Raw genomic sequence first — 25577 nt, 5'->3', positions numbered from 1 at the left:
CCGTCGGCGCCATGCCCAAATAAGGAGACAAGCCCGTGGGATTACCATACAAGGTCACGAAACAGAGCACGGGGGGGGGGGGGGGCGGTACCAAAACCGAGGAGGGCATGTCAGACCCACGCTGAAGGTTTGGACGAGAAGGGTGCGACGATCGCTGGGACAAGCTACACGAGAGATACGGCAGATGAGTCCAGGTGCGTAAGAGGGTCGGCAGTCCACCGGGAGAGAGTTCAGAGTTGCACCGGAGTTGCGTGAGAGATACGAAAAGCCTTTGACAAAGAGCCGCTTCAACCAGCCCCGTTTCAACCAGCCGTGTGAAGCCCTGACGGGGCAGCGAGTGACCCTGCCGGCGTGCGCTGTAAAGCCAAATACAAGGAGCTGCCGGCTCCTCGCTTCCCGCCCAGAGTGGACCTGTTCGCTGTGCCCTGTGATCCCACCTGCTCATCCCTCCAAACGATTCCTACCCTTCCATCCATTTGCGTACGTGAGTTTGTTCTGTTCGTGCTGTCCTGGGTAGTAAACTAAGTCAGTATAAGCTAGTAATTTTCACTGTGTCACCTGCGTTTTCTTGTCCCCTGTAAATAACCGTGACTGCTCTTTTTGCTTATGTGTGTAAATAATAATAAACCCCGTTACTCTTCTGTACGTCTTCTTCTTCCTCTTTGCATTCGGCGTCTTAGTCTTTTCCCGATTGAATAGCGGTGGCGCGATACGGCCAACGTCTGGGTGAATCGGGTGAGTCGGGGAACAACTGTTCGGCCGCGGTGCCTTCGCTCGGCAAACAACATCCATATCCCCGGACCGTAACAATATGTTGCCAGTTGCCAAGAAATGCTGAGTTATTTATTTATTTATTTTGTATGTTTAATTAATGCATTCTTCACACTGGCTACTTCATTCATTCTATATATACGGATGAGCTGATTGACAGAGGGCATTTAACTCTTCCACGAAGTCCAGACTTTTTATAAGGAGAAAATGACTGGGAAGGAAAATGTAAAAATTTGTCCCGCTGCCTCCAGGTATCGCTTGTGGATTGATGCCTGTTCTGAACTATTCGGTGGCCTGGACATCTGTGCTCTCAAGGCTGTGCATGGAAAGGACGGGCGAGACTACATTATCGAGGTTCAAATTAAGAATTTGCAACGTATTGCACAGTAGCACTACAAGTGAAATCAATGAACAGGATATTTTTTGGAGAAAAACAATACTGCTGTACTCACATTGATTACGATGTTAATAATTATATCAACAATCATAAAAGTTTATCATAAGAGGCACAAAGCGACCATATCTTTTCTAAAGCTCGACTGGTCTTGCATTTTTGACATGGAAGAAACACTGAAATATATCCCAGGTGATGGATTCATGCTTCCCACTGATTGGAGAGCATCAGGAGGAGGACAGGCAACTGATCACCGAGCTGGTGGTGTCACGCATGAATCATCTCATCCCACGCACTCCCATCCCATCTCCACAGAAACCTAATGTGAGTGTCCTCAACAGTAGGGTGACAATATCATTTTGTTAGCAGGTGTCAATATGAACTTTGTGTGCTCAAAGGGATTACCTGACTGTTCGAATGTTTGTGTCCTACATGGCGGGACAACTAATGGGGAAACCACAGCCACCTCCTACACAACCGAAGGCAAACCCGACCTCCGTGCCACAACCTGGCCAGCCCGGACCGGCCCAGGCCCGGCCAGCACAAGGTAGGCACCGTTTAACAGACATTGTTTATCAACTTGACAGGAACAGCTGAAGGGGCTGACCACTGTTTAACATACACACCAAGTATCCAGATTAGACTTAGGCCTGGTGTTGGCTTAGCGGTTAGGGTGCCGGCTTGGGATCCTAGGATCCTGGGTTCGAATCCCGGTCGATCGCTGAATTAACACCAGGGGGGTTGACTCAGCCTGTCATACCTTCCGAGGTCGGCAAATTGAGTACCAGTTCACTGGTAATTCCCTGTGTGTCGCAAGAGGCGACTAACAGGGTTGGTGGCAGGAAGGGCATCCAGCCATAAAATATTGCTTCAAAAAGTGGACCCAAAAAAGGTCAAACCCTGCTCTGGCGAAAAATGGCCTCGAAAGGTGGATCACCAAGGGACATCGACAGACAGTTAGATGTACAGCAGACTCGTATCCTCAAAAGCGCTTGGCCTTATGTGGAAGGATTTGAAGCTGCAACTGAAAATTTGAAGTTCCCATGCCAACTGCATCTTTATTACAAATATTGCACCAAGGATTTTTGACATCAAACTAACTATATACATTGGACTCCCTTTAAAATGAGTTGTCTTTTACATTGATTTTGATTGAAAAATAGCAAAAAAGGTGTAACACTTTTTGTAACACTTTTTGTAACACTTTTTGTAACACTTTTTGTAACACTTTTTGTAACACTTTTTGTAACAATTTTGTAACACTTTTTGTGACACTTTTTGTAACACTTTTTGTAACACTTTTTGTAACACTTTTTGTAACACTTGTTGTAACACTTTTCTAAAGGTGTAACACGGAGGCCTCATTCGTACATCGTCTACTTATCCGCCACTGAAGGTTGATAGAGGTTGTTTTCATCCCTTTCTGTTGATGTCCGTTTGTCTGTCTGTCTTTGAGCTGTGAGCAGAATATCTCAATTAGGTATGGACGGATTCAGACTAAACCTGGTGGACAGGTTGGGTGTGTGACAAGGACAAATTGATTCGATTTTGTTGAAGATCCGGATACGGATCTGCATATGATTTTTTAATTTTCAAAGTAATTCTTTACATTTGAGAGATGAGCCAAAAATGATATATAGTATGATATTTAAAAAAGTTATGGATGACCTGTGACAAAACTTGGTGGATGAGTTGGTCAGGTGACGAGAACAAGTCGATTAGATTTTGGTTCAGGTCAGCAGATCCGGCCTATCGGTGATATACAAAACAGAAACTGTTCAACCTGGTGGAGGTATGCACTCTACCCCGTGCCATTCTAGTTACCCTCGCCAGAGGAGTGGTTATTAGTCCCTTACCGGTGTACACCGGAGGAGAATATAGGTTTGCACGCCGTTCCTCCGTCCGTCAGTCTGTCAGTCCGTCAGTCCGTCAGTCCGTCATGCAAAGAACAGTTTTCCGGACTTTGTTTCTAAACGCTTAAAGCTAATGATTTCAAACTTGGCACATGGTTTCCTCATGATAAGTTACAGGTCAAGTTCGAACTTCACGACGTTTCGATCATTTTTGACAAAGTTATGGCACTTTGAACTTTGCAAATTCTGATAATTCTGATGATCCTCACCTCAGTGCCATTTTAAGTTTTAATTTCCTTTAAAAAAGATTTTCTCGGCAACAATTGGACCGATTGAGATCAAGTTTTCACCATATGAGGAACTCGGCTGGAGAATATTTTAATGGTAATTATGACGTCATAGGTCACGTGGTTCGGCCGCCATATTGGTTTTCGTGAAAGCACGAAAACACCTTTTTCTCAGCAACGGCTGAACAGATCGAGGCCAAACTTTGCAGGCAGAATCGCATACCCATGACGAACAAAAACGTCATCGAGCATGACGTCATGCATCACATGGTTTCAGAGTTATGACGTTTTTAAGCAAGAACCTTCAAAACTGAGCCCCTCCCTCATTTGTGATCCAATCGAGGGGAACCTTCACAGATCTGTTCAGCATGTCAGTCTACTAAAATGTCCTTTTGGAATTTGCGATAGGGTGCGTGGTTTGGCAGATACCGTTAATTAAACGAAAATATTTTTAAAATGGATATCTCTTGTTTATTCTAGAGTTCTCCTCAAGCCGCACCGCACGCCCTCAGCCTCGTCTCTTGAACGTCAAAAGCACGACACAGCGCACGCTTTCCGGAGGGGTGGAGCCAAGCTGAGCAACATATACAGACTTGGCATTTAATATGGATTTTTTTTTTTTGTGGGGGTGAACTTACTTTTCAAGATGACTTAGAACCAAAAGTTCATTGGAATTATGTTGAAATTATTCTAGATTTTGTTAATGTGACCTTTAAAAGAAACAAAAACCACATTTGACATTTCGAAGCAAATAAATTGATCCTTGAAAGTGATGCAAACCGATATCGAACTCAATTGACAGATAGTACTGTGTTAAACTTCTGTGCGTTTTCCAGAAGTATCTCTTTATTTTGCACATTAGCCAAAAATTTTTTTTAACAAAAACAAAAGTTAAATTACGACTGGGATTACGGACAGTAAAATTACAGTTCAGTACTTCGTGTAACCCCCACGAGCATTCAGGAGAGCACGTACATGTTGAGGCATGCTGTTCATGAGATTTGCCAAGGTTTGGACAGGAATCGCTTGCCATGAAGTTACAATAGCCTGCTGCAATTCACGCACAGAGGTCGGCTGCTGGTCCAAGTTGTCGATTTGACGCGTTAATTCTGCCCACAAGGTCTCTATCGGATTCATATCCGGCGACATGGCAGTCCACTCCATATGCTCTACGCCACGGTCAGCAAGAAAGTGTTGGATCATGCGAGCACGATGAGGCCGTGCATTGTCATCTTGGAAGACAAAGTTTCCACGAAAGGCTGCACGAGCAAATGGAAGCAATGTTTCTTCCAGAATGGCCTTGTGCTTGAACTTGTTCAGGTTTCCATTCAGAACAACCAGGTCAGTTTTGCCCCCTGCATGAAAAGCAGCCCAAACGGTCACCCCACCACCTCCAGCTTGGACTCTTGGCACTATACAATCTTCGTTGTAGGCTTCATGCACTTGTCTGCGCACTTGGACGCGGCCATCTTGACGATAGACCAGAAATCTAGACTCGTCACTGAAGATCACGTGACTCCAGTGTCCTGGCTGCCATTGACGGTGCTCTCTGGCCCACTGCAATGGGCGCTGGCGGTGTTGTCTGGTCAGACGTGGCTTTCTCAGGGGACGCCTAGCACAATAGCCTGCTTGAACCAGTCGTTGGTTGACTAGCCTTCTGGATACAGGCACATTTGTCAGTTGCTGCCACTCAACCCTAAGCCGATTAGCTGACTTGGTACGGCCATTGCGGACTAACCGGTGCAGCTGGCGATCATCCCTCCTTGTGGTTCTGCGGGGACGTCCTGGCCTCGGTATTGGAGTAGGGACACCCCTCTGAGCATTTCGTTTCAGGATATTTGACACCTGACCTTGAGTGATGCCATACTGCCAAGCAATAGCATGCTGTTTCATGCCGGAATTTCGTAAAGTCACCACTAAATGAGAAACAGCATTGTCGAGTTGACGGACCATCTCCAGGGGAAGCGGCAATAACTTTTGTAGACGTGCAGCAGTTGTTTTCCACTAATACAGAACGCAACAACCCTTATACACCCGATTGTGAAGCCAATCGTCAAATGTACCTGTCCGTACATTTTGTCACGCCACCTGTGATATAATCCTGTTATTGACTTCTTGCTGCGACAGACAATCAGTGACATGGTTCTTTTAACAAAGAAATCACCGAAGCGTAAAAGAAACTCACCAGATTTATATACCGAGTTCAGAAAGTAAACCCAAGTAAAAAAAAAGAAAAAAGATTCCATATTAAATGCCAAGTCTGTATTGTTACGTGGTCCTCCCGGTAACTACCTGGTCTTGGTGACCCCCGGACCGTGGGAGGGACCCCGCCAGAAAGATATATGGTTTATACGCTTTCGTAACGCAATCAAGATGAATTCCGGTCAAGAAGAAACCCCACACCAAGGATCCGGAATAATTAATAATATATTCCCTGAGCAATCAACAACCATCAACAATGCACAATCAATATTACAAAGATGTAAACTCATCTACACAAACTCTAAGATGGCCATCTTATATACACAAAGAATTAAGTTAAGCACCCCCCCCGTTTTTTTACAACCTCGCACATTACAAGTTTGTTGTCGTCAAAACAGTGTAATATACCCATGATATTGCTATATTTTCTGGAGAAGTGATATTATGGTCACATAAAAACATAACAATCATGCCGTTTTCAATATTTTATTCTGAATAATTTAAGGTGAAATTTTTTGGGAATTTTAGGCATATTTTCACCTCAATTTAAGTATGGAGCTATAGGTCCATCACGGACAGTGTGGATGACGTTAATGTTTTCTAACGTACAGTCATTGTTCTGAGAAGACCTCTAGCGATCTTTGCGTCAATAACGTGTGTAGGACCCACGTGATCGGATCACTGACTCAACCAATCACTTTTTTTCACTTTGATCACTCAATTTCATCAATGGATAATTGCTAATGTCATACCAATCATTATTTGATCTCACATACCTTAGAATATATGCCAATGTATACATATACACAAAGAATATATATTAGGGGGTGCTTACCTTAATTCGTTGTGTAGGGGTGCTTAACTTAATTCTTTGTGTATATATTCCTCACGTGAGCCCCACTCCTGACTCCCTCCGTGGTCAATGTCTCCCACAATGTCTCTCGTCTCCGCACACGGGCGGTTGAACGAACCCCGGGCGGACGTGCTCCAAACGTGCCGTCTCGTACCGGGGACAGCTGTTGCAGCGCACCTCCTTGCCAAGCAACGGGGCAAACCCAGCGCGGCTTCCAACGCGCGCGAGGCCCCGAAGTGCGACCCGTACGCGTCCTTGTAGACGGGGCAAAACCAAACGCGGTTTGCACCGCGTGCGAGGTTCAACGTGCGACCCGTACGCGTCCTTGTAGACGGGGCAAAACCAAGCGCGGTTTTTCACCGCGTGCGAGGTTCAACGTGCGACCCGTACGCGGCCTTGTAGACGGGGCAAAACCCAGCGCGGTTTGCAACGCGCGCGCGGCCCAACGTGCGACCGCTTGGTTCCGTGCACGAACTCACGGGGACTTCACGTGTCAACAGGTAGTTACGCGTCCAGGTAACTCCTCTCGCCAAACGGGTTTCGGAACGCCTCTGTTTTCCGCGCAGCGCAAGGTCGATTCCACCTTCTGTCGTCGCGGGGCGAGGAAGAAGAATCACCGTCCTTTTCTCTCCTCGTGTCTTTTCTTCTTCCGTTTCCGGCCACTTCCGTTTCCGGCCACTGGTTCCGAAGGGCTCCTGACCCTCCCATCACAACAACCCTTAATATAATACACACGGATAAGCAACCTGAATGGTAATTCACATACATTCACATAAATATGTAACACTCCCCCCCTTCAAGAAAGAAAGTTTGAACCCAGCGAAAACTTTCTTTGCCGGCCAATTTGGAGAAACAAACCAGATAACTCAACCCCCCCCACATTATCAGTTCCCCCCGGGCCCAGTTATCACTTAAAAATAAAGCAACCAAAATTTCACCACAACCCCTCCAGATTACTCCCTCTGGACTAAGTACCAACAACGACATTGTCCCTGCCAAATCAAACTCCATCTCATGACCCTCTGACTTTGACCGTCCGTATCTTGGGAATGAAGGTTAAGGGTTGATCAAAGATCCAAAGTTAAGCAACTCGATAGCACTTTTTCCGGGAGGCCAAGCCGAGTATTCACTACATGGATGCCTTTAGGAACGCGGAGTTCACGGTTAGTTCGTGTAGGAATCTTGGCTCGGCGGCTCCGCCGCCTTCAGTGCTTCAACTTCTCAGAACTTCCCTAATAATTAGGGTGGGACCACTGGTCCCTGTAGTCCCATGAATAGCGGTCTCCTTCTCGGCCACCACCAAAACTACCGCCCATTTGTCCTCTCCTGTAGACCTCTCGACGCCTACGAAATGCCTTCCCTACTGTTATTGTCCGACCCTCCAAATCCTTGCCATTCCAATTCTTCTCTGCCTCTCTGGCGTCTTTTGTGCTGGCAAACGTGACAAAGCCGAACCCTCTTGACTGTTGCGTTTCCCAGTCTCTTACCAACCGCACTTCCACCAGCGGCCCATATCTGTTGAAGACAGAGGTCAGAACCTCTTCCTCTGTTTTGAAGTTCAGTCCCCCTACAAATAGCTTGGCACTTTTGTCGCCATCCCGAGCTGGTGTGGCGTTATTTTCCCTGCTGGGCTCTTTACCAACCCTCAGGTTACCATAAACTTGACCCCCGGCCAAATCATTCCCGATAACCACAGATACACCCTCTACAGGAAGCGTGGCTTGTAAACCGACGGTGACCGGTCCTGACACCAAATCGGACTCCAAATGGATGACATGAAGGGGAGCACTAACACCGCCCCCGATCCCCTGTAAACGAACACTATCCCCCGTTGCCGTCTCCTCGGACCATGGCAAAATGCCTTCAAGCATTAAAGATTGATGTGCCCCTGTGTCCCTCAATATCCTAACCGGTTTCCGGTTAGTCGAGGCTCCATCCCGTGACACAAACCCCTCTGAAATAAATGGTTGGTAACCCTTTTGATGGCGATTTCTCACAATGGCCATTGCGTTTGGAGTCGTAGTAGTCGGACTCCGCTCTGGGTCTTCGCTTTTCATGCGGTAACAACTGGACATCAAGTGTCCAGGTTTCTTTCAAAAAGCGCAAGTAGGCCCGGAGGAAAAACTCGTGGTCTGCCTCGGGCCCCCCGAACTGTAAGTTTGTCTTGGGCCCTCATCCCTCCGATTTCGAACCGGTGGGGTATCATAGTTGTCCCCATAATCATCTCGAGGCCGCCGCCATGTATGGTCGTTCTCCGCACCTGCTGTTCCCCACCTCCCCTGCGGAGATCTAGGCGAGGAGTTAGGTTCGTGGACCACTATTCGGTGGGTTAAGGCATAATCATCTGCCATGGTGGCTGCGTCCCACAACTTTGGTACCTTCTTTTCCTGCAGGTACACTTTGATGTCCTCGTGGACACACTGCTGGAATTCCTCCACCAGGATCAAGTCCCGCAATTTCTCGAAGTCTTTCCCGACTCCTTTTGACTCACACCACCGATCAAACATGTTTTCTTTCACTCTGGCAAACTCCACATGGGTCTCACTCTCCCTCTTCCTGGCATTCCTGAATTTTTGCCTGTAAGCTTCCGGAACCAACTCATAGGCCTTGAGGATGTGCTTCTTCAGTACCTCATGATCTGCACATTGGTCCATTGGTAGCGCCGAATAAATTTCCTGAGCTTTCCCCACCAGCACACTTTGCACGAGTATGGTCCAGGCCTCCTCCGGCCAGTTTAATTGTCGAGCCACTTTCTCAAAGTGTGGAAAAAATTTCGCGACTTCTTTTTCACTGAACGGTGGAACCAGCCTCACATGTCTGCCCACATCCCAGGTTTTCTGGTTAGGTGTCGACCCCGTCAGCAAGGGTGGTGCCTCTCCCCGTTCTCTCATTAACTCCAGCTCCTTGAATTTGATTTCTTGCTGAAGCTCCATGTCACGTTCCTTTAATTCCCTTTCCGCTTTTCTCTCCTCTGCTTCGAGGTCCCTTGCAGCTCTCCTCTCCTCTGCTTTTCTCCCTTCTACCCTTTCCTGGAGTTCTCGTTCCACTCTCCTTTCCTCTGCTTGTTTCTCTTCTCTCCTCGCTTCTGCTTTCCTTTCTTCTTCTGCTAACCTTTCCTGGAGTTCTCGTTCCACTCTCCTTTCCTCTGCTTGTTTCTCTTCTCTCCTCGCTTCTGCTTTCCTTTCTTCTTCTTTTAACCTTTCCTGGAGTTCTCGTTCCACTCTCCTTTCCTCCGCTTGTTTCTCTTCCCTCCTCTCTTCTGCTTTCCTTTCTTCTTCTGCTCTTTCCTTTTCTGCTTTCCTTTCTTCTTCTGCTCTTTCCTTTTCTGCTTTCCTTTCTTCTTCTGCTCTTTCCTTTTCTGCTTTCCTTTCTTCTTCTGCTCTTTCCTTTTCTGCTTTCCTTTCTTCTTCTTTAATCCGTTCCTGGCTCCGTAACTGCAACTCCAGTTTCCGGAGCTCAACGTCTTCTGGTTCTTCGGGTAGCCACTCCCAGGCTAACTCGTCCCATTTTCCTAATCCCACCATAGATTGTATCACCGTGGCCTGCAACTCTGCCTTCCTCAAATTAGTTCGGACCTCCAAGTTAAAATGTTTGGCCAATTTCAAGAGGTCCGACTTTAGCAACGCTCGGAACTGTGCCTCACTCGGTGTTACCCCAAAGTTCTGTGCCACAAACGCCATGGTGCCTATCGTTAACACCTGTTAACCTTCACCCAAGACTTTACCCCAATTTCTCAAAAAAAAATATTTACCAATTAATAATTAATTAATAAATTTTAATTAATAAAAAATATTATTATTTTATTATTTTATACAATTTTAAATCCCGGACGTAGACCCAATTGCGAAACCGCAAATCGTAATTTGGACGAGCCCCCAATTCTGTTACGTGGTCCTCCCGGTAACTACCTGGTCTTGGTGACCCCCGGACCGTGGGAGGGACCCCGCCAGAAAGATATATGGTTTATACGCTTTCGTAACGCAATCAAGATGAATTCCGGTCAAGAAGAAACCCCACACCAAGGATCCGGAATAATCAATAATATATTCCCTGAGCAATCAACAACCATCAACAATGCACAATCAATATTACAAAGATGTAAACTCATCTACACAAACTCTAAGATGGCCATCTTATATATTCCTCACGTGAGCCCCACTCCTGACTCCCTCCGTGGTCAATGTCTCCCACAATGTCTCTCGTCTCCGCACACGGGCGGTTGAACGAACCCCGGGCGGACGTGCTCCAAACGTGCCGTCTCGTACCGGGGACAGCTGTTGCAGCGCACCTCCTTGCCAAGCAACGGGGCAAACCCAGCGCGGCTTCCAACGCGCGCGAGGCCCCGAAGTGCGACCCGTACGCGTCCTTGTAGACGGGGCAAAACCAAACGCGGTTTGCACCGCGTGCGAGGTTCAACGTGCGACCCGTACGCGTCCTTGTAGACGGGGCAAAACCAAGCGCGGTTTTTCACCGCGTGCGAGGTTCAACGTGCGACCCGTACGCGGCCTTGTAGACGGGGCAAAACCCAGCGCGGTTTGCAACGCGCGCGCGGCCCAACGTGCGACCGCTTGGTTCCGTGCACGAACTCACGGGGACTTCACGTGTCAACAGGTAGTTACGCGTCCAGGTAACTCCTCTCGCCAAACGGGTTTCGGAACGCCTCTGTTTTCCGCGCAGCGCAAGGTCGATTCCACCTTCTGTCGTCGCGGGGCGAGGAAGAAGAATCACCGTCCTTTTCTCTCCTCGTGTCTTTTCTTCTTCCATTTCCGGCCACTTCCGTTTCCGGCCACTGGTTCCGAAGGGCTCCTGACCCTCCCATCACAACAACCCTTAATATAATACACACGGATAAGCAACCTGAATGGTAATTCACATACATTCACATAAATATGTAACAGTATATACACATCGATCATTGATCGTGAACTGGAAAATATAATAAATTTTACTGATATTTAGTGACTTGAAAGGTTCTTTATCAACAATTTATTTTCTCGTGTTTCTGCTGACCTGTCTGCAAGGTGTATAAATCGAAGTCCCGAGTGCGAATCACAGGTGAGCCCGTCCTGAGGTAATTAGCGATTGGGAACGATTCGGAACCTGTGGATAAATAACCCTCGGTAATTTCCCCAAAAGTTTTCCGGACGACAGACTGCCGGTAGGGGACGTGTATTGCAGCGCAATACTCAGAATACAACAACAACATGCATTTTAAAGGCCATTTTCCTTGCTAGAGCGGGGGTTAGCCTTGCGGTCCCCATGACAATCTTCTCCATTTTGCCCTATTTTCTGCATCTCTCCTTGTTAACCCCCTTGCCCGCATTTCTTCTTCCACCATCTTTAGCCAAGTCTTTCTCGGTCTTCCCCGTCCTCTGCTTCCTTCTACATTCATTTCCATAACTCTTCTCAACCAGTCACTTCACCTTCCTCAACACATGACCAAACCATCTCAACCTGTTCCTCTTCACAGCATCAATCACAGGCTCTATTCCCATCATCTTTCGCAATTCATCATTTGTCTTCCTCTCTCTCAACGATACTCCGCACTTCCATCGAGCCATTCGCGTTTCCGCCCTTTCCAACCTTCGTTGCTGCTCTACGTTCATTACCCATGTCTCGCTCCCATAAATCATAACACTTCTCACACATGCAGCATACACCTTTCCCTTCAGCTTCAACGACACTCCCCTCATCATCAGCACGCCACTCAGTTCCCGAAACGTCTTCCATGCACATCTCACTCGAGCAACCGTTGCCGAGTCTGATCCACCTTCTCCATTCAGCATGTCTCCGAGGTAGCAAAATGTTTTCACACCTTCCAGCTTCACGCCATCTCCAAGATCCAACTCAACCTCTCCTCCATCTGCAGCTCCCTCTGTGCACACCTTACACTTGAATGTAGCTGCCACACTGGTTAATGACCCTCTCTGACCACTACATTTTTGATGAACCCACTCAGCGCACATTGTACATTGAATGGAGTTCACTCCGACACCCTTCTTACACACAACACAGGGCCACTTCCCAGTTCTTTCCACCTCACCACATGCTTTACCACTTGCCATCACCTTCGTCTTTCCGATATTCACCTTCAGACCTTTTGTCTCCATACATTCCTTCCACGTGTTCATCTTTTCCTTCAGTCCATCCATACTTTCCGCAATCAACAACAGATCATCTGCATACAACAACTCCCACGGTAAACCCTCCTTTACGTTCTGAGCCAGCACCTCCATCACAGCTACAAATAGTAGTGGACTTAGTACCGACCCCTGATGCACTCCCACCTTCACCTCAAACTCACCACTGTTCCCGTCCTTCGTCCTTACAGCTGTGCGCGCGCTTTTGTACATTTCCATCACTACTCTGATCAACCATTCCTCCACTCCTAACTTCCTCAATGCCCAAGTCAATACTTTGCGTGGTACCCTATCGAATGCTTTCTCCAAATCAACAAACCCAAGAAACAACTTCTTCCTTCCTCTTCCTTCCTCTTCCACTCAGAATGCTTGTTGTATTTGGATCTGTTTGTCTGTTTGTCCACACAGAATGCGCTAACTTAGGCCGCAAGCCACCTAGTGGTAGCCAGTGGTACACATTATCTTTTTCAATTGAGCACCTCTATAAATTATGTACAATTAGAATGTGAGTGTGTCTATAAAATACGTACTATAAACTTCACAAGTCCTGGCCTGGGTCTGCAATCGTTGATTGCCCTTTCGAGTTTTAAAATGCCTTTGCTTGTTTGGTGATCCTGCTTCTGTACGCAGCTGATATGCTGTGATCTCAGGTTCAAATCCCATCCACTGTGTCGATTTATCCTCTGTTTCCCAATGTCCTTGTAAATCATGTAATACTATCCTAATCTGTCTCAATGTCCCTGTCCTTCATGTGAAAACTTGATATCTCTACAAATTAGTGTCCTTTATAATGTGGTACCTAATAACGCATTACATTCAGATTTATCATATGAACCCGTTTTTCAAACCCTTCACTTTTATTTCTCCAACAGCTCCCCAACAGGTTCCAGGCGCACCTCCGCCACGGCCAGTTCAGGGTGGCCCCACAGCTCGTGGCCCTTCGCAAGGGCAACCTGCACAAGCTAGTGCTCAGGGTCCACCAGGGCACCCTGCAAGGTCTTCTCAGCAACCCATGTCTGGAATTCCTCCTCAGCAGCAGCAGCAGCAGCAGCAGCAGCAGCAACAACAGCAACAGAAGACATCTTCAAGACCTGGTAGTGGTCAAGGATCACCGCAGCAGCAGCCAAGGGGTCAACCGCAAGCCACTAGGCCCGCAGGGCCTCCCCAGACACAACAGCCAAGGCCTGGTTCAGTGTCTGCCCCACAGGCATCAGGGCCACCCTCCCGCCCACCTCCGCAAAACCAAGGCCAACCGGCACGCCAACAGGCACCTCCACACCCTCAGCTTAAGTGAGGTGGTTTCCGATATACGGGTCCAGCAGCTGATTTTACCATTTGCATTTTGCATGATTTTCTTGGCAATGCAGCAAAACCAAAGGCCTTGGTACTTATGTACAATTAATTTAAACCAAGCAATTCAAAGACACTTTCTACTAATGATACCGACCTTAAAAATAATACCAGACCAAAAAGAAAATGGTGAGAAAAAAAATTGTGTTGATGCCAAAGACGGTGACCAATTGGAAATTAATAGTCGGATTAGTCAACTAGCAGGGGTACCCGACATTCCACAGTGCTGTAATAATCCGATTGGCATTTTGCAGAAATCAAATTTTTTTTTTTTTTTCCATGGTGGCCTAACCACTTCCCCACATCCTCTAAGCCTAAGGAATGGGGACTGGGATCATCTAATTTTACCTTTCACATAGCTACAAAGCACTATATAGGGATTAAAACATCGGGGCAATATCCCTGGCGCTCACCTGGTAGAATAAATAGTATACTGCACTGACTAAAGGTATTTTAAACCAATTTCAATGCTTGCTGAAAGACAAGGCAGCATGTACAATCATACTAACATAATCATAAGACTTTAAACAAACAAACAAAAAAATACTTATTTTGGGCGGCAACCCCCCCCCCCCCCCACGCCCCCCCATATAGACCATCTGAGACCTCGATTTTTTTAAAATGCCATGAACTAACTTTGGTACAACACGGCTGATTCAGGTTGTGGTCAAGTTTCCTCAGAATTGAACATGTAGTTTCAGAGAAGAAAGCAATTAGCTATTTTGGGGGCAACCCCCCCACCACCCCGTGTACCTCCGCAGACTCCAATTTTTCCAATACCTTGAACAAACATTGGTACATCACGGATGATGAAGGTTGTGGTGAAGCTTCATCAAAATTGTGTGTGTAGGTTCTGAGAAAAAAAGCAAATACCTATTTTGGGGGGCCAAGCCCCACCCATAGACCACCTTAGACCCCGATTTTTTAAATGCCAGGAACAAACTTTGGTAGGTTGTGTTCAAGTTTCATCAGAAGTGCACGTGTAGTTTCAGAGAAGAAAGCAATTACCTATTTTGGGGGGCAACCTCCCCCCCCCCCCCCCCCCCCCGTAGATCCCCAAAGGGGAAGATTTTTTTAATGCCGTGAACAAACGTTGGTAGGTCACGGGTGATGAAGGTTGTGGTGAAGTTTCATCGAAATAGTGTGTGTCGTTTCAGAGGAAAAAGCAAATATCTATTTTGGGGGTCAAACCTGAATCCACTTTGACCCCCGGTAAACCCCCTTAGACACCAATTTTTTAATGCCGTGAACAAACTTTAGTCATAATACAACAAATATCATTTGTGCCAAATTTGGTCGCAATCCCATCAGCGGTTTCAGAGAAGACGTTTGAAGTGCTTACAGACGGACTGTCGGACGGACGACGCGCCATCGCATAAGCTCCCCTGAACTTCGTTCCAGGTGAGCGAAAAATAAATCCAACTTTTTTTGGGGGGGTCAAAAAACGTTTATTGCCTAAAACATTTCCCGGCACACACTGCCAACCTCTGACAACTTGACAAAGATCCGTTCAACCATCTTTGATAAAATAGCGACACTCGCACACATACATCTTTCTTATGAGCCCGCTCCTGTGTTGTGGGAGATGGAGTTTTGAAATCAGTTTTGTGTGTCTGGCAGAAGAGAGACAGAAGAGAGACACAGAAATGTCTCAAAAATGCTTATTTTATGAATATGCATCCGTTTAAATGGTTGTACAATAGTGGGTGTGTCTGTCTGTCTGTGTGTATGTCCAGGCCATAACTTCTTATGAGCTTTTTATGAGCATAACATTTGAGCTTTTGTTTTCAAATTTTCAACGAAATTTTACTTTGAGAATGAGAAGAAAAATTAATAATTTTATCAAAAGGTCAAAGGTTAAATGTCAGCATCACCTAAAATCATTAGTTTCATCCAATTGACCTGAAATTTCAATTTACCATTTGGGTTTTGTCATGAAATTTTCAACAAAGCTTTATTATGATAATATGGAGGAAACAAATTAATAATTTGGTCAAAAGGTCAGAGGTCAGCATCTGATAAAATCGTCAATTTATATCCGATTTACCTGGAATTTTAAGAATTTGTATATTGGGTCACTGAATTGGTTCACCAATTAAAAACTAGAAGCCGATTTTTTTTTTAGATCAAAAGGTCAAAGGTCAAGGTTGCATAAAATCGTCAATTTTCATTTTGTATTAGCTGTTTTTGTCATGTTTAGCATACGGTACAAAGAGGATGCGGGTGGGTTTTCAATTTTCAGATGCTTGTTGTTATCGATAGGTTAGGTTGGAGCAACCTCGATGGGAGTAAGAAGTCCGACAGAAACAAAACAGAGATTGAAAAAAGTGCATGAAGTGATTACGAGAAAAATGTTGACAGTTAATAGTGTGAAATATTGGGTCCACAACAACAACAACAACAACATGCATTTTAAAGGCTATTTTCCCTGCTAGAGCGGGGGTTAGCCTTGCGGTCCCCATGACAATCTTCTCCATTTTGCCCTATTTTCTGCATCTCTCCTTGTTAACCCCCTTGCCCGCATTTCTTCTTCCACCATCTTTAGCCAAGTCTTTCTCGGTCTTCCCCGTCCTCTACTTCCTTCTACATTCATTTCCATCACTCTTCTCAACCAGTCACTTTCATCCTTCCTCAACACATGACCAAACCATCTCGAACTGTTCCTCTTCACACCCTGAACAAATTCAAAATTTCTTCCCTAACCTGTCCCCTGCGACTTTAGTGGTGTGATCGGAGTAATATACGGATTTTATCTCAAAATATATCTCAAAAAGTTGTGGACGGATTCGGACAACATTTAGATGTAGCATATCAGTCGAACTTGAAGTTAATATAATTCTCTCTTCCCTCTATCTCTCTCGTCTCCTCAAGGTCGAAATTGATTAGATTTTGATGAAGATCCGGATTCGGATCCAGCCAGTGGAATTTTTAAAGTGGTTCTTCACCATTGGGAGATCGGGCCAAAAACGATACATAGCAGGATAACTCAAAAAGATGTCGACGGATTTGGACGAAACTTCGTGGGCAGGTTGTGTGTGTAACAAGGAAGAATAGATTCCATTTTGGTGAAGATCCGGATCCGGCTAGTACAATTTTTTACGTGATTCTTCACCATTGGGAGATAGGCCCAAAAACGATATGCACTCTCAAAAGCAGGATATCTCAAAAAGTTTTGGACGGATGATTTTGATTAAATGTGATTCTGTATCGTGATTTTCTGGTCCAGTCTGGGATACAAAATGTAAACTGTTCACCTGGTGGAGGTATACTCTCTACCTAGTGCCGTTCTATTTCGTTATATAACACATTGGGCTTTGTCTTTGGCCTGCATGATTAATATACAAACTCCACCATGATCCCAAAATCGATAAACAAAAAAGAAAGTGCTTTTGGATAATGCTTGACAGAAAGAAAGTGCTTGGTTGCTCATTGTACACGTGGAGACCTCACAACCACATTGCCTAACTCCTTTTGTCATCCCTGCCCTCCTGTGCTTGGCAGCAAATCCCAGTCATTGACAAACACCTTCAACGTGCCCGACTCCAACCTATCACGCGGGGGGGGTTCCACAGAAGAGCAGGCGAAAGCTGAGACCATTCGGAACCTGCGCAAGTCATTTGTCAGCCTTTTCTCAGACTGAAACGACATTTTGGTCTGGAAAGATTATTTTTTGGCCTTGTGGCGCACACAGCCACGTAGCATGTCTGTAATACACGAGGGGATTTGGTGTTTGGCCAGTCGTATTCTGCTTCCTTTCTCCCAACTAAATGTACTTCTCTTTGCAGGTACGGAAAGGTGGAGGTAAAGCCGAGTGAAAATCTTAAATCACCACTAAACAAACAGCGGAAGTGTACATTTGAAGCATACTTGTGCGCTTTAAGCAAACTTTTGCAACATGCAGTTTCCAAATGGCATTGTTTCCTCACGTGTACTCTCTGAAAGAGATGTATAGACAAGAGAAGGGAAATTTCAAATGCTAGATTAAATTTTATATTTATTCCCCGTTAACTATAGCAAACTGAGCTCAAAGCCATTCCACATACTTGGTACGATATGCCGAAAATTATATAATAAATACGAGTAGTAGCTACCAAGACAGTGCACTGTATGCATATATATTGAGAGTATATAAGATTCTATCAAGTCCTTTGACCTACTCTATGGTGGGTAGTATAATGTGCCGGGAAGTGAAGTAGAATTACAAAACCTACAGCTCATAGTCTGTGCTCGGGTCAGCTGCAATGTTATGTCCTAACGAATGTGGAACACCCCTAAGAACAATTCCTTTATTGTTTATAGCTTTATATCATTTTATTAAATTAGAATTAGTCTTCTTTCTCTTTTTTTTTAACTTACTTTCTCTTTCTCTCTCTCATATGGAGATCTCTGTCTCTGTCTATCTCTATCGCTCTCCCTCTGCTTCTGCCTCTCTATTTCTCTCTCTCTCTCTCTCTTCCTCTCTTCCTCTCTTCCTCTCTTCCTCTCTTTCTCTCTTTCTCTCTCTCTCTCTCTCTCTCTCTCTCTCTCTCTCTCTCTCTCTCTCTCTCTCTCTCTTCCTCTCTCCCTGTCCCTCTCCTTCCACCTTCTCTCTCTCTCTCTCTCTCTCTTCCTCTCTCACTGTCCCTCTCCTTCCACCTTCTCTCTCTCTATCTCTATCTCTCTCTCTCTCTCTCTCTCTCTCTCTCTCTCTCTCTCTCTCTCTCTCTCTCTCTCTCTCTCCTTTCTCTCTCTCTCTCTCTCTATATATAGATAAATATATATCCATTTCTCCATATATTCTCTCAACCCGACACAGGCTGTTAGCTTTCCCTATTCCAGTTACTTCAGAAAGCCATGCCAATGCAATGCCATGTAGCTAATTGTGAAGGAGAATTGCACTGACCGTCCTTTGGTTGTTCCTGTGTGTTGCTCAGTATTGGTCGTGTGCTCATCAAACCAATTTTGTGTGCAGTTCCAGGCATGGATAGTGTCTGACAGAACAAGTGTTGTGTTATTGACACCAACGCTGCATCGCAACGCGCTTGTTGTACCTTACCGAGTATTTCCTTGTACTTGTGCACACATTCTCAGGCATGCTTCTCATTCCAAGCACCTACCTTCCTGTCACATTTGTGTCTGGCAAAGACATGTTACATTTTCTAAGTGTACAAAAGTAAAAAGGTGCAGATAATGGTTGTCCCAGTAGATTATTTGCCAAGGATAATGAAGGAATGCGCATGGCAGGTTGTTTGAATCCCAGACAGTGCTATTAGGCTCGAACTGGCATTTGGTTGGCACGTAACTGGGCCAAGACTAGGCTGGCTGTTTGGGATGTTACCTTTGCCAGGGTTTTCCAGATACTTATGCGTTTAGTTTATCTCTTTCTGTGATCATGATGAAGTTTGTTGCGCTCCCTAAAGTGAAACGAAGAAGCTGTTGATCATCGTATTTGCCCGCATTTGCCTGATCCCACTAGACAAGCAGTTAGTTGTTCTCGCCACACGAGCTTTCTGTAATGATGACAGATGTATTGCATTGGCAAGAAAAAAATGTGGCACCTTCCGCTCGAGTGGTGACAGTGCATTATTTGTGTGATTAATGTTTCAGGGTGTACCGTTTGCTCTGTGCTGTGGTGACTGTGATTGCAACTATAATTTTGCCTTGAGAATGAATGTTACCCGTCGTCCTTCATTGCACATCGGTCACCATTGCATCCTCCGGTGTCAAGCATGTAGGATGGGCAAAGGCACTGCTCCTCACTTGAGCAGTGCTCACGATCCTATAAAATGTCAACACCCTTGTGGTTTCTGCAACTTCGTGGTTTCATAGCAATTCACTGTGTCCCAAGTGTTTCGCTTCCTTCAAATTAAATGCATATGAAAATGATGATTGTCCAGATCTTTCTATTTCACAAATGTACACAACTACAATTGTGGGGTAGGTACAACCAGCAATGACTGATTCATATGTTGACAAACTATTCCTTTTAGAAAGGTAGACATCTACCCATGCCAGAAACATATACCATCACATAAATTGTGCATAATATGGCATCCCACATCACCTGATTAAAAGTACCTATCTAAGTACAGTAATAATCATTTTGGCCTAGGTCACACCAACCGATTTCCTCGCAAAGTGCCGGGCATTCCAAAGCGTGCAGTTTAGTGTGGGAAGAGGGCTTAAAAAATCCTTCTGCAGTGGCTGTGTAAGATATATGCGCAGGACATTGAACTCCATCTGATTGGCCCAGTTGATCTCGTCCTGGACTGCCCGGTGAGAACACTGGTAGATATGCTGGTGCATACAGTACAGGGGTGTGGACCTGTACAGAAGGTCCGCGCCCTCGCCCCTCTTCTGCGGCCTACATGAGCGCAGGATGAAGCCATAGTTGTAGTGCTTGAAGCACCGACAGTTTTCTGCAACGGCGGCCTTTGCGTCTTCCAGGGCCCTGCTGCCCAGGGTCGGCAAACCCTCCAACAGGTAGATTGAACTTCCATAATCTGCAGAGATGCCAGACTTTTCTAGGTTGACCAAGACTAGACATTCCTGCAGTGTGGTCTGGGTGAGCATCTGCTGGTCAGGAATCGTTGGCACACCACCTACCTTTGGCATCGCTGTTCTTGTGGTTCCGCTGCTGTAATACTCAACACTGATGGCCCGGTCCACCGACTGGATATTCCATATCCCAGGTGTCATGTTGCAGGGGGTAGACTTTGGCTGGCGGAAGCTGCTGACCGTGTAGTATAAGTCCTAAGTTGAAAGTTCAATGTGGGTATCACCTGGGCAGAGGAGATCATAATGTAGACTCAGGCCCAATGTATTTTCAGGGTCAATTACAGCAAGCAACTCATACACCAGTTCGGCATATGTCCTCCCACCCATCCGGAAAAGTGGTGAGAAGTGATAGCCATTGGCACCAGATGTGGTGGTGAGTCCAGTGGAATATGTTGACCACTGTTCGGCATATGCCCCCTCTGAAAAAGGACCATCCCAGATTGGGAGGATGTTTCAGACTTCATTGACAATTTTGCCAACTTGGTAACGTATGAGTGAGTGGCGGTTGATGTTGATTATAGCTGACAGAACCACCTCAAGGCCTGCGTGTGTTCACCAGCCACGTGACTCATCACAGCATCCGTCTGTGCAGATTTAATATGTCGCGATGTAGAGATGCCAAACTACAACGTGGGAACGTGGCCATGCTACTGATGAAGTGCCCCCTGTTCTGGTAAACTAATGCGCATGATGTCGACCTCGAAGGATGACGAGCGGATTTGACTTGCTACAGTACCTGGCAGCGAACGATTGGAAGAGTAAGTGCTAAGGTAGTTGTGACGCCAGCTGACACGTCATGGCAGTGCCAACGTTAGCTGTTAGATAACAGAGTTTAATGTTGCAGTCTAACAAGTTAATTTATTTTCTCGTGTGAGGAGCAGAACGACAGAATAAATTACAAGGTGGATGCGGAAGAGAGGTTGTGCACATGAGCGAGAGGTGACGAAAATTAATCTGAGATATTTTGAGAGCCTTAATTATAGTTGAGCTATAACTGGTCTTCGGAGAGTTGTTTTGATGGGATGTAGGATCTGTATGGAAAAGAAAACCGATAATGACATTGACACTGTCCTTCATGCCATGGTGTTTGGAGGCACTGTCGACGTGTAGGGGAAAGGTGTGGAGCTGGTGAGGAAGAAGGCAGGCATGGTGCGGCCTGGTGCATGTGGGACGTGGTATTGGAGGGCAAATGGGATGGAGCCAGAGCGCGGACTGCTCGGCGGGGATTGCCTGGGTGAACCTGAGGCAAGGTACTGTGACCTGGTGTGGGAAGAGTTCAAGGAATTGCTTGGAACGATCTGGGTCCATGAAGCATGAGGGACAGGTCAGGAAGAGATCACATCCCAGCAAACAGATAACGTTATCACAACTTTGCTGGAACATCGTAATTAGGTAACGGGGAAATAACCTTTTAGGAACGTTTTGAAGATGTTTTACTTTTACCTTCAAACGTGTTAACCTTTAACCAATGTTATGGAAACGTGTTATAAGAAGGTTATTGCCAAGCTGCTAGCAGGAGTATCGTTACTGGATATCGTGAGCCAAGGGTGTTGCCTAGCAACAAGAGTAATGCTGGGCTGGTTTATGTGAATTTAAATTGTCTACAATGTTAGTCGAATGTAAAATTGCCATGCAATCATGACAGTTATTTGAGGCCATTGTCAGAGATGTAAACAGATTGAATGTCCACACATCAAGAACAATTTAAAAGATTTAATTATCTGGAGAAGATTCACTCGAATATAATAAGGATTACAACACAGTTTAACAGTACTATACCGGCGTACCCAAACAGGACTCAACACAAACGTATCCAGCAAATATTCTGTCGATTTGGCTGACTTCCCTCCCTTTATAGTGAAAAGGACAAAGGACGAGGCAGGGCTGTCTTTGAAGTGGAAGTGTGAAGGTAGGGGAAAGATAGAGGGACAAAGAGCTCCTGATAACACCTGAGAAAGTGGTTTTACAACACGAGCTAAAGTGCAGAAAGTGATTTGGCAACACAGCACAAGTGCAAAAAGTGGTTCTCAATGCCAGCATAAGTGCGGAAAGTGGTTCTGCAACACTAACACGTGCGAAAAGTGGTTATGGAACACTAACGCAAGTGCGAAAAGTGTTTTTCAACACAAGCACGAGTGCGGAAAGTGCTGATCAACACTAAAACAAATGCAAAAAGTGGTTTTGCAACACGAGCACAAGTGCAAAAGTGGTTTTCCACACAAGCATGAGTTCGGAAAGTGATTTTGCAACACCAGCACAAGTGCGGAATGTGGTTTTGCAACACTGGCACATGTGCGAAAAGTGGTTTTTAATGCCAGCACAAGTGTGGAAAGTGGTTTTGCAACCCTTTGCACAAGTGCAAAAAGTGGTTCTCGATGCCAGCACAAGTGCGGAAAGTGGTTCTGCAACACGAACACAAGTGCTAAAAGTGCCTTTGAAGACCAACAGCAGCGCGAAAAGTGGTTTACAACACCAGCACAAGTGCTAAAAGTGTTTTTCAACACTAGCACGAGCGCGAAAAGTGGTTTTCCAACACAAGGGCAAGTGCGAAAAGTATTTTTCAACACTAACATGAGGGTGAAAAGTGGTTTTGCAACACGAGCGCAGGTGCGAAAAGTGGTTTTCAACGCCAACACAAGTGCGAAAAGTGGTTTTCAACACTAGCCCAAGTGCCGAAAGTGGTTTTCAATGCCAGCACAACTGCGGAAAATGGTTCTCCTTCAATAGCTCAAATGCGGAAAGTGGTTCTCATTGCCAGCACGAGTGCGAAAAGTGGTTCTGCAACACTAGCCCAAGTGCGGTAAGTGTTTTTCAACGCCAGCACAGGTGTAGAAAGTGGTTTTACAACACGAGCTAAAGTGTGGAAAGTGGTTTTGCAAAACAAGCACAAGTGCAAAAAATGGTTCTCAATGCCAGCACAAGTGCGGAAAGTGGTTCTGCAACACTAACACATGTGCAAAAAGTGGTTTCGGAACACTAACACAAGTGCGAAAAGTGTTTTTCAACACAAGCACGAGTACGGAAAGTGCTGTTCAACACTAAAACAAGTGCAAAATGTGGTTTTGCAAAACGAGCAAAAGTGCAAAAGTGGTTTTCCACACAAGCATGAGTTCGGAAAGTGATTTTGCAACACCAGCACAAGTGCGGAATGTGGTTTTGCAACACTGGCATATGTGCGAAAAGTGGTTTTTAATGCCAGCACAAGTGTGGAAAGTGGTTTTGCAACCATTTGCACAAGTGCAAAAAGTGCCTTTGAAGACGAACAGGAGCGCAAAAAGTGGTTTTCAACACTACCACGAGTGCGGAAAGTGGTTTTCAACACAAGCATGAGTTCGAAAAGTGATTTTGCAACACCAGCACATGTGCGAAAAGTGGTTTTCAATGCCAGGACAAGCATGGAAAGTGGTTCTGCAACACTAGTCCAAGTGCGGAAAGTGTTTTTCAACGCCAGCACAAGTACGGAAAGTGGTTCTGCAACACTAGCCCAAGTGCGGAACGTGTTTTTCAACGCCAGCACAAGTGTAGAAAGTGGTTTTACAACACGAGCTAAAGTGCGGAAAGTGGTTTTGCAACACAAGCACAAGTGCAAAAAGTGGGTCTCAATGCCAGCACAAGTGCGGAAAGTGGTTCTGCAACACTAACACATGTGCAAAAAGTGGTTTTGGAACACTAACACAATTGCGAAAAGTGGTTTTTAATGCCAGCACAAGTGTGGAAAGTGGTTTTGCAACCCTTTGCACAAGTGCGAAAAGTGGTTTTCAACGCCAAACACAAGTGCGGAAAGTGGTTTTGTAACACCAACACAAGTGCTAACAGTGTTTTTCAACACGAGCGCGAAAAGTGGTTTTCCAACACAAGGGCAAGTGCGAAAAGTGTTTTTCAACACTAACATGAGGGTGAAAAGTGGTTTTGCAACACGAGCGCAGGGGCGAAAAGTGGTTTTCAACGCCAACACAAGTGCGAAAAGTGGTTTTCAACACTAGCCAAGTGCCGAAAGTGTTTTTCAACGCCAGCACAACTGTGGAAAGTGGTACTGCAACACGAGCTGAAGTTCCGAAAGTGGTTTTCAACCCCAACACAACTGCGGAAAATGGTTCTGCTTCAATAGCTCAAATGCGGAAAGTGGTTCTCATTGCCAGCACGAGTGCGGAAAGTGGTTCTGCAACACTAGCCCAAGTGCGGTAAGTGTTTTTCAACGCCAGCACAAGTGTAGAAAGTGGTTCTACAACACGAGCTAAAGTGTGTAAAGTGGTTTTGCAACACAAGCACAAGTGCAATAAGTGGTTCTCAATGCCAGCACAAGTGCGGAAAGTGGTTCTGCAACACTAACACATGTGCAAAAAGTGGTTTTGGAACACTAACACAGGTGCGAAAAGTGTTTTTCAACACAAGCACAAGTGCGGAAAGTGCTATTCAGCACGAAAACAAGTGCAAAATGTGGTTTTGCAAAACGAGCACAAGTGCAAAAGTGGTTTTCCACACAAGCATGAGTTCGGAAAGTGATTTTGCAACACAAGCACAAGTGCGGAATGTGGTTTTGCAACACTTGCACATGTGCGAAAAGTGGTTTTTAATGCCAGCACAAGTGTGGAAAGTGGTTTTGCAACCCTTTGCACAAGTGCAAAAAGTGGTTCTCGATGCCAGCACAAGTGCGGAAAGTGGTTCTGCAACACGAACACAAGTGCTAAAAGTGCCTTTGTAGACTAACAGGAGCGCGAAAAGTGGTTTTCAACACCAGCACAAGTGCGAAAAATGGTTTTCAACGCCAAACACAAGTGCGGGAAGTGGTTTTGTAATACAACACAAGTGCTAAAAGTGTTTTTCAACACTAGCACGAGCGCGAAAGGTGGTTTTCCAACACAAGGGCAAGTGCGAAAAGTGTTTTTCAACACTAACATGAGGGTAAAAGTGGTTTTGCAACACGAGCGCAGGTGCGAAAAGTGGTTTTCAACGCCAACACAAGTGCGAAAAGTGGTTTTCAACACTAGCCCAAGTGCCGAAAGTGTTTTTCAACGCCTGCACAACTGTGGAAAGTGGTTCTACAACAAGAGCTAAAGTGTGGAAAGTGGTTTTGCAACACAAGCACAAGTGCAAAAAGTGGTTCTCAATGCTAGCACAAGTGCGGAAAGTGGTTCTGCAACACTAACACATGTGCAAAAAGTGGTTTTGGAACACTAACACAAGTGCGAA

General features: G+C 45.6%; 2 protein-coding genes across 3 annotated transcripts in view; one reads left to right on the top strand and one right to left on the bottom strand.

The window, feature by feature from the left end:
• The window catches only part of LOC137437107 (synapsin-3), a 179179-nt gene extending 161575 nt beyond the window's left edge, over positions 1–17604 (top strand). Inside the window, exons 12-16 of one of the 2 annotated variants that reach the window (XM_068131497.2) lie at positions 1023–1125; positions 1358–1489; positions 1628–1712; positions 13373–13790; positions 17352–17604. In XM_068131497.2, the coding sequence (XP_067987598.2) occupies positions 1023–1125; positions 1358–1489; positions 1628–1712; positions 13373–13790; positions 17352–17490 (877 nt within the window). In that variant the 3' untranslated portion in view covers positions 17491–17604. Of the gene's footprint in view, positions 1–1022; positions 1126–1357; positions 1490–1627; positions 1713–13372; positions 13796–17351 lie in introns of both variants that reach the window. The other variant, XM_068131498.2, reaches the window with a different exon arrangement.
• The window catches only part of LOC137437108 (metalloproteinase inhibitor 2), a 128514-nt gene that overhangs the window by 48626 nt on the left and 54311 nt on the right, over positions 1–25577 (bottom strand). The window lies entirely within an intron of this gene.

This window comes from Myxine glutinosa, chromosome 11 (assembly GCF_964187855.1).
Source record: "Myxine glutinosa chromosome 11, kmMyxGlut1.1, whole genome shotgun sequence".
Classification (NCBI taxonomy): Eukaryota; Metazoa; Chordata; class Myxini; order Myxiniformes; family Myxinidae; genus Myxine; species Myxine glutinosa.
The sequence above is the reverse complement of the archived record's forward strand: the minus strand, read 5'-3'. Positions and strand labels throughout refer to the sequence as shown.